The following is an 8,256-nucleotide window of genomic DNA, read 5'->3' as shown; positions in this document are numbered from 1 at the left end:
GGAGAATACTGTTCCTGTTTGGTGTGTGATGCTGAATTAAAGTAAGCCATGGCAGAAACACACAGAGTTGTGTTCAGATCCAGATGGGGACTGTTATTAACACTGTTGTTGACATCAAGGGATAATGACCTTGGATTAAGCACAGATTATTACAGAAATTTGAAGGTTATGCATTTTTTTCCCCTACTCTACTCCGTGATTTATTAACCAACTTAATTTATTTATTAGACAAGGACTTATGGGTTGGGCTTGAACTTAGGGTATTCGTTTTTTTCAAAAAAAAAAAAAAATCCTAATTTTAATAAAAAGAAGTAGAAATCTTTTGAAGCTTGCACCAATGTTGGATCTCTTTTATCTCTTTCAGTGGGATCTCACAATCTATTCCTTTTGAGGGTCAGCGTCCTCGCTAACACACCGAACAAGATCAATGATAACTTATAAGAATGTTTAGTTCTCCCTTCTAACTAATGTGGAATTTCGCATTCACCCTTTTCAGGGGGCCAACGTCCTTGCTAGCACATCATTCATAGCCTGGCTTTGATAACATTTGTAATAACCCACGCTCACCAAAGCTACCGCTAACAGATATTGTCCTTTTTGGCTTCTCCTCAAAATTTAAAAAACATATGCTAAGAAGAAGTTTCCACATTCTTACAAGGAATATTTCGTTATTCTCTCTAACCAATGTAGAATCGGGAGGTCCCAGAACCCTAATCAAAATTTAAAATTTATATATTGAAAATGCTATCTAAAATTTTATTGGTTAAACTACAAACTTAGTCTACATAAACTTACAAAATTTTGTCTAATAAATAGTTTTAAAAAGATGTTTAATAAATTTTCTTAAATGTTTGAATTTTGTCTTACATTTTCTCGACCAAAAAGACTAAAAATTTAACTTAATAGTATTAGAAATATTTTTTGGAACTCTAAAAATACATAGAAATCATATGAAAATGCTCTTGGGGAGAGCATCTTTATCAAAATAAATAAATAAACCTGAAAAATCTGCTAAGAAAATTGGATAGGGATAACTTATTACTCTGTAGAAAGCAACGTTGTGTAACGTTCCAGTGATTGTTTGTTTGCCCCAAAAATCGCAACAAAAAAAGTATATGCATATATAAAAAATAAAAAAGAAAAGGAAAAAAGAAAAGGAAAAAAGAAAGGGTACCTTACTGCTTTCCTCTCCTATCTTTCGCCTCAGTTCTGCAAAATAACAAACTAAAGGTTGAATTTGAAACAAACAAAAAGAAAACCCAAAAGGAAAAAAGAAAAACAGAAAGATAATACCCTTTTCCTTCTGCAACCTTCTCTTCTTTTCTTCCCTTCAGTTCTTCTTCTTCTTCTTCTTCTCTCTCTCTCTCTCTCTCTCTCTCATTTTCCTTCCCACCTTACTGACAGTTATCTCTTTCTGTCAGCTTTCTTCCCCCATTTCCTTTCCCATTCCCAAGAAACCCATTTGAACCCAACCTGGAAAGAACACTCAAAACTCAACGCCTGCCCTCTTCTTCATTATGCTTTCCAGAGTTGGGAGCGTCGGTTGGATGGAGAATCGAGAGGATGAAGGCTCTGCTTCCTGGACTAATAACAACACCCACAACCATCTCAACCACCCTGCTGCTAATTGCTCTGTTTTGGATAACAAGGACCAAATTAGCTCTCTCTCTACCTTCAAATCCATGCTTGAGGTTGAAGATGACTGGTGCATTGCTGCTAATGCCCTCCATAACCATCACGACATCAATGGCATAAGCTTCTCTCAGAATTTCACTGACCCACCTGATAATTTGTTGCTTCCCCATGGAGATTCCTCCTCTTCTTGTTCCCCTTCTTCCTCTGTGTTCAACAACATTGACCCGTCTCAATTGCAGTTCTTCTTACCCCCAACTCGCACTTTGTCTTCACTTTACAAGGTCATTGGTAATAACCCTTTAGAGCATGGCTTCGATTTCGGGGCAGAGGTTGGGTTTCTTGATGTCCAAGCTTCGAATACTTCGGCTCTGCTCAGCAGTGGAGGTGGGTTATTAACTGGGTTCACTGATTTAAGCCCAACAAGTCAGATGAACAGTCCTAATATGTGCTTAGGCTCTCAATTGACAACACCTAACCTGCCCCAAATGACTGGAAATTGTTCGGGTTTAGCGGGATTCCAGAGTTTGGATGAGAATTTGGGAAATGCTCTGCTTCTGAATCGGTCTAAGCTTTTGAGACCACTTGAATCCTTTCCCTCAGTGGGAACTCAGCCGACTCTTTTTCAGAAGAGGGCAGCTCTAAGGAAAAGCTTAGCTGATAAGGGAAGCAATTTGGGGGTTTTGAGCCCCGATGGCGGCTGGTGTTCTAACAGGATTGAAGGGGGCGTTGGGAAAAATGAAGTGGGTGATGAAAATGCGAAGAGGAAAATGATTTATGCAGATGAGTTGCAAGATACTAGCATCGACACAGCCCGTTTCAACTACGATTCTGATGACTTTACTGAGAATAATGACACTAAGTTGGATGAGAGTGGTAGAAATGTTCGAAATACTTCTAACGCCAATAGTACGGTGACCGGTGGCGATCAGAAGGGGAAGAAGAAAGGACTTCCGGCGAAGAATTTGATGGCTGAGAGGCGCCGGAGGAAGAAGCTCAATGATAGGCTCTACATGCTGAGGTCCGTTGTTCCCAAAATCAGCAAAGTAAGAGTTTCTTGCTAGTTTAATTTTTGTATTTCACGTGATGTTTTCTACTACTCAGATGCACTAGGTCATAAGAACATCCACCATTTCTTTAAACCAAAAGCCTCGTTTTTTGAGCTGTTCCAAAATGCTTTAAACTCATATGAACGATTGGAAGTACTTTCTTGTTCCACATCTTGGTAGTTTTCCAGGTCATACATAATTCAACTAGTTTATATTAGAAATTACGACTCTCCACAATGGTATGATATTATCCACTTTAAGCATAAGTTCTCATAGCTTTGCTTTTGGTTTCTCCAAAAGGTCTCATACCAACGGAGATGTATTCATTACTCATAAACTCAAGATCAACCCCTTAATTAGCCAACGTGGACTCCTCTTCTAACAATCCTCAAATTTAGCCATAAATCACTTAAATGTTTAACTCTACCAGTAAAGAATGCAATTCTACTTTTTAGTTCAGCCCTGTAACTAACATGGCATGTCCTCTATCTCTTCCTTCTCATTCTCATTCCTGGTAGAGATCCGATGACGCTCCGTTTGCCCTCAGCCATCTCATAAGTGTTTTTACTTGATCAGTTGTGTCCTGGTGTCCATTGTGTTAGTATTCATTTAGGTTCTCACTTTGAAACTTCAAACTGGGTTTCTGGTAAAAGTGTAGGTTTCTGTTCATACATTTTCATCATGTCTGGGCTCTCTGTTTAAACTTATTGATCTCTATGCTGCCCCCACACCATATCAATAAGAAGGACGAAAAGATCAACACTGGATGATGCAGTGTTTGGTTATATTTGTGTAACAGCTCATGCCCGGAGAGGAATGGTGTGAAAATCTCTCCATAATAAATGCGTTTTAAAATCGTGAGGCTGATGACAATATGTAATAAGCCAAAGCAGACAATATCTGCTAGCGATGAACTTTGGCTATTACAAATGGTATCAAAGCCAGGTTCTGAGCGGTGTGCCAGCGAGGACGCTGGCCCCCTAGGGGGATGAATTGTTAGGTCCCACATCGGTTAGAGAGGGATGAGGGTGTAAAAACCTTTCCCTAGTAGATGCGTTTTAAAATCGTGAGACTAACGGCAATATGTAACGGGCTAAACCAGATAATATCTGCTAGCAGTGGGCTTGTTTGTTACCGTTAACCTTCTAAATAACCAATGAACAGGGTTAAAAAAAAGTGAAACCATCTCTCACTTGTCCTCTTTCTTTTGGATCTCTATACTAGGGAATATTCCAAGTAGTTCAAACTTACCATGTGACCATGCATGTAAGAATTTTAGCTTCTTAATTTTGTACTCGAAGGTTCTCTGTTCCTTTTCCCTCATTTGCTTCATATAGTTAACACTGTTAATGGATATTACCCTCTGGAAATGACTAGATGGATAGGGCTTCAATTCTTGGGGATGCAATTGAGTACCTGAAGGAACTACTGCAAAGAATCAATGACCTTCATAATGAATTGGAATTTTCTCCTTCCGGTACAGCGTTGACGCCGAGCACAAGCTTTCACCCCCTGACTCCAACCCCACCGACCCTCTCGAGTCGTATAAAGGAAGAGCTTTGTCCTAGCTCATTTCCCAGCCCTAATGGCCAACCTGCAAGGGTAAATTCCTTATCTTGAGACAACTTTCCTTTGTCCATCACATGATTATTGCGTTTGCAATTATATTATTTGCTACAACCCTGTCATCTGAAGAAATTATTGATGATACTACTGTGTTAATAGGTCGAAGTTAGGGTACGAGAAGGTCGGGCAGTAAACATACACATGTTCTGTGGTCGTCGACCTGGTCTCTTGCTCTCCTCAGTTAGGGCATTAGATAATCTTGGCTTAGACATCCAGCAAGCTGTGATTAGCTGCTTCAATGGTTTTGCCATGGACATTTTCCGAGCAGAGGTGAAACCCTGTTTAAAATCAACACTTCATTCTTTTGTTTACCTTTTTACCATGTTAACTTCAAAATGTAACATTTTAAAAATGATAATTCTAAATCCAAGAGTAAATTTTTTTTCTTAAAAAAAGAGTTTTTTAAGTATAAATTCAAATACAGCTTTCTTCTTACCTTTCAGTTTACTTGATGACGTGACCCATCCTTGTGACTTATGACTGATAAAGAGTACATATTTTCAGCAATGCAGCGAAGGCCAGGATGTCCATCCTGAACAGATAAAAGCAATACTATTGGATTCAGTAGGTTTCAATGGTGCGACATAGATTTCTGTGAAACAAGTAAAGAATGCTTGTCCTTAAACAAACTGAACCATTTCATATCATATTTTACCTCGCTTCTTTCTCAGGTAGCTGCTGAGTTATCAGTTGTTCAAGAAAAAAGACTCACTCGAAAGTAACATCTTCTGAAATATTAGATGCACTGACCTGCTTTTGAGATGATTATCAGAATTTGACGCTGCGGTTTGTGTAGCTATTCCATGTTTCAAAATGGTAATACTAGCAAAGGGAATTGTGTTAGCAATTTTAAGGACACAGCTTGATAATCGACTGTATGAATCCTCCATTTTTTCGAAAAGACCAGATAATCTCACCTGTGTTTTGATCCATTTTGTTCAAACACACCCAACTTCGTCCCTACCTCCGTTTCAATTCTTGGAGGCAGATGGGTACTTTCTTCCATAGAAAATAAACTAAAATAAAGAAGAATGAACCGAACCATTCTTGTATCTGTGCAGAACTAGGCTATTATATTTACACCGAGCAGATGCAGATATGCTTCACATGATCAAAATGTTGTGCAGTTAACTAAAAGTTCAAATCTTATAAATGTTTTGTAAATTTACATAGAACAATTTCTCAAGCTTTTCAACTGTTCAGCTCATTTCATGTTCCCAACGAAATCCACCATTAAACATTGACCTCATGCTTCGACAATATCAAATACCTAAAACAAACCAAAAGCTAAGTTTCCTGCGTTTGGAAACACTTTAATGAACACACATGATGCAGAAGCTTATCCTTTAAATCAGAGTAATATCTCATAGGCCCATGGTATTTCATAATGACATTACTAATTAGTATAACCTAGAAATAGGAAGAATTGTCATTACTTGGTACCCTTACTAACTAGAGATCTGCCCACCGGGAGATGTGATTATGCGTCAGTAATATGTATTGCACTTTTATCTTCCTTTTTTGGTGCCTTTTTCCGCTTTCTCTCACTTTGAGGTTCTTTTGTCTTTAGTTCATGGCAGAAGGACGATAATGAGGCAGCCAGATGCTCGTTTCTATGGGCTGAGACCAAAATGATGCAGAAACAAAGAGGTTCAAGCGATTAATACTCCGATTAAAGTCGGATGCATATCGACTAAATATAACTAGACAGTACTACAACAAAACAAATGAAAAACTGGAGTGCAAGCTGAGATTAACAGATATCAGGACAGGCGAACTTGGGAATTGGTCACTCTAACCTGAGAGTATGACGTCTTCCGTATTCACAGATTTCCGACCACCATGATGAGCAAATAACTCAAGGTCCTTTGCCAACTGTTCTGTTACACAAGTTACCATTCCGTCATCTATCTCATTGCAAAACTTTGAGAATCATAAAAACAAATCAAACACAATTATGACCGAATTATCTCCTTGCTGCCTGAGATACAACCATAGTAGCACAGTAAACGAAACTTTGTTTTCCTTGCATATATTATACAAATTGGTAGTTCATACGGTAGCCTTGCAACTACAAACATAAGCATGACCCTACACCATGGTATGAGCTCAAATTATGGTCAAAACCTAGTAAACCTACCAAATCATTCAAGTGTATGATGGAAGAATACCTTAACATCATGGATATGATATAAGTATATGTTTTCTTCTTTAACACAATGAATGAAGTATTCATCGGTAACAGAAAACTGACTTGAAGCTAATGTATAAATATAAATTAAAATAATAACTATGTTTTCTTTACGAGATTGAAATATAAACAAAGAAAGATAATAAGATAACGAGAACTCTCCTTCCCATGGTATAACTCAACATTTTTGCTTCATAAGAATCTTACACCTCTTCTTCCAGAGGCATAGGGTCCCACAAGAGTATGACAAGGTTAAAGGCTTTACACCTAACACAAACGCTGTAAGGTGTAAATCTCAAGGTAGAATGAGGGGCTTCTTTTTGTCCCTCATACTGAAAGAAGCATTGATATGAACTATAAGAACATCTGATTAGAATCCGAAGGTATCGTGCAAACTCATTCACTAAGTTATCACAATGGCCCCTCCATCATTTGTACTTCCTGCAACACTTTCCTGTCTTAAACTTGACACAACTTGTGTAGTTTCCTTCCAAATAGATCACACGATTTAACTACATAGCACAGAAAGGCATCCCAACAAACCAAATGCATGCTAAATAGAAAGGAAATTTCTAACCGAAACTGCATATAAACTACCTAAAAATGATAGAAACACAGCGAGAAGAGAATGGATACTAAAACAATTAGCAATTAGGTCATCAACATAATGCAGACTGTAATTCTAACGAAAGGTGGAATTAGCAATTTCGGTGATCTATACATTATCCTGAAATCGGTTGTAGTCATGTAGAAACCAAATGCTCATAATAACATTGCAGACTCAAAACAGGAAAGGAAAGAACAGTAAACTAACTTGTATATTTGAACGCTAACTCAGCGACACAAGTCATCACCGGTACAGAGATTTCCATCCCGCTTCTCTTCGCTGCAAAACAAACCAAACAGTTCACAATTAGAGTAAGCGAAACAGAAATACGAAAACTTCGTCTTCGCATACAGTAATCAGAGGATAATACTTCTTCATTTTTCCTGTTGATTCTGATTGTATTACACATACAACCAGACAAGCTTGCAAATGAAGAGAGTAAGATGAAGATAAATAACCTTCAGCTTCAGCGATGGAAATGGCAGACAGTCGGAATCGGTCCCTCAAGAGTTCGGCCGTGGAGTCGTCTTCTTCCATCCCAGTCTCCATTGCAGAGCCTTCTGGACACAAAGTTTACTCCATTTCGCTGCACCTGTTCCCACCCGCCTTTATTCCCTCCAGAAATGGCACTCGCGACGGGGATGCCCCTAAAACGAACCGTTTCATCTTTTCCCTTTTTTTTTTCTTTTTTTTTTCTCTTTGAATCAAATTTTAATTCTAAACTGATAATGTATACAACCAGACAGAAATTTTTATCTTATGAATTTCATTTAAAGATGTCCATTTTATCGGTGGAGACCCATCCCGAACCGAAAGTAAATTTGTTGTTCAAATGAGAGATGGAGTCGGGATGGGATTAGATTTACGGTCCTCGTCCTCACCTTAGTATAAATATATCTTAAACACATAATAAATAAATAAATAAATAATATATATATATATATATATTTTTTGTTATATTAAAAAATAAATTAATTAGGTAATTTTTTTTAATTGTTAAAAAATCACGTTGTAATTATTAAATTTTAAATTTTTAGAAATTAAGATGATGGTATATGTTTTATTGATTTATTATAATCTTTTTACGATTCTTTTAATAAAAATTATATTGAAAAATGAAAATTTTAAAATAATTTAAAAAATAATAATAA

General features: G+C 37.4%; 2 protein-coding genes across 7 annotated transcripts; one reads left to right on the top strand and one right to left on the bottom strand.

Moving 5' to 3' along the window:
• Window positions 1–1,159: 1,159 nt before the first annotated feature.
• LOC111802474 (transcription factor ICE1-like) lies at window positions 1,160–5,901 on the top strand. Of its 6 annotated transcripts, XM_087126744.1 has the most exons (6): window positions 1,161–2,678; window positions 4,059–4,283; window positions 4,407–4,577; window positions 4,812–4,884; window positions 4,979–5,021; window positions 5,878–5,901. In XM_087126744.1, exons 1-5 carry the CDS (start codon window positions 1,518–1,520, stop codon window positions 4,987–4,989), a joined length of 1,641 nt encoding a protein of 546 aa, XP_086982870.1. In that variant the 5' UTR covers window positions 1,161–1,517; the 3' UTR covers window positions 4,990–5,021; window positions 5,878–5,901. The 6 variants fall into 6 exon arrangements, with proteins under 6 accessions (XP_086982868.1, XP_086982870.1, XP_086982871.1 ...); XM_087126742.1 differs by lacking the exon at window positions 5,878–5,901 and having other exon boundaries at window positions 1,160–2,678; window positions 4,812–4,875; window positions 4,983–5,237; XM_023686859.2 differs by lacking the exon at window positions 5,878–5,901 and having other exon boundaries at window positions 1,162–2,678; window positions 4,979–5,237.
• On the bottom strand, window positions 5,435–7,733 carry LOC111802599 (Histone superfamily protein). Its single transcript, XM_023687028.2, has 4 exons — window positions 7,564–7,733; window positions 7,313–7,384; window positions 6,107–6,187; window positions 5,435–5,927 (listed from the first exon to the last, which is right to left on the bottom strand). Exons 1-4 carry the CDS (start codon window positions 7,652–7,654, stop codon window positions 5,788–5,790), a joined length of 384 nt encoding a protein of 127 aa, XP_023542796.1. The 5' UTR covers window positions 7,655–7,733; the 3' UTR covers window positions 5,435–5,787.
• Window positions 7,734–8,256: the final 523 nt, after the last annotated feature.

The sequence above is a fragment of the Cucurbita pepo genome, chromosome 9 (assembly GCF_057944985.1).
Source record: "Cucurbita pepo subsp. pepo isolate OVF chromosome 9, ASM5794498v1, whole genome shotgun sequence".
NCBI lineage: Eukaryota > Viridiplantae > Streptophyta > Magnoliopsida > Cucurbitales > Cucurbitaceae > Cucurbita > Cucurbita pepo.
Note: the sequence above shows the minus strand (reverse complement) of the source record. Positions and strands in the feature narration are given on the sequence as shown.

Coding starts and splice junctions, on each gene's coding strand:
- LOC111802599 (XM_023687028.2), bottom strand. CDS start 7,654: ATGGAGACTGGGATGGAAGAAGACGACTCCACGGCCGAACTCTTGAGG. Junction 7,385..7,563: donor TTCCATCGCTGAAGCTGAAG/GTTATTTATCTT, acceptor TTTGTTTTGCAG/CGAAGAGAAGCGGGATGGAA. Junction 5,928..6,106: donor GGAAGACGTCATACTCTCAG/GTTAGAGTGACC, acceptor TTTTGGTCTCAG/CCCATAGAAACGAGCATCTG.
- LOC111802474 (XM_087126742.1), top strand. CDS start 1,518: ATGCTTTCCAGAGTTGGGAGCGTCGGTTGGATGGAGAATCGAGAGGAT. Junction 2,679..4,058: donor TTGTTCCCAAAATCAGCAAA/GTAAGAGTTTCT, acceptor GGAAATGACTAG/ATGGATAGGGCTTCAATTCT. Junction 4,284..4,406: donor CTAATGGCCAACCTGCAAGG/GTAAATTCCTTA, acceptor CTGTGTTAATAG/GTCGAAGTTAGGGTACGAGA.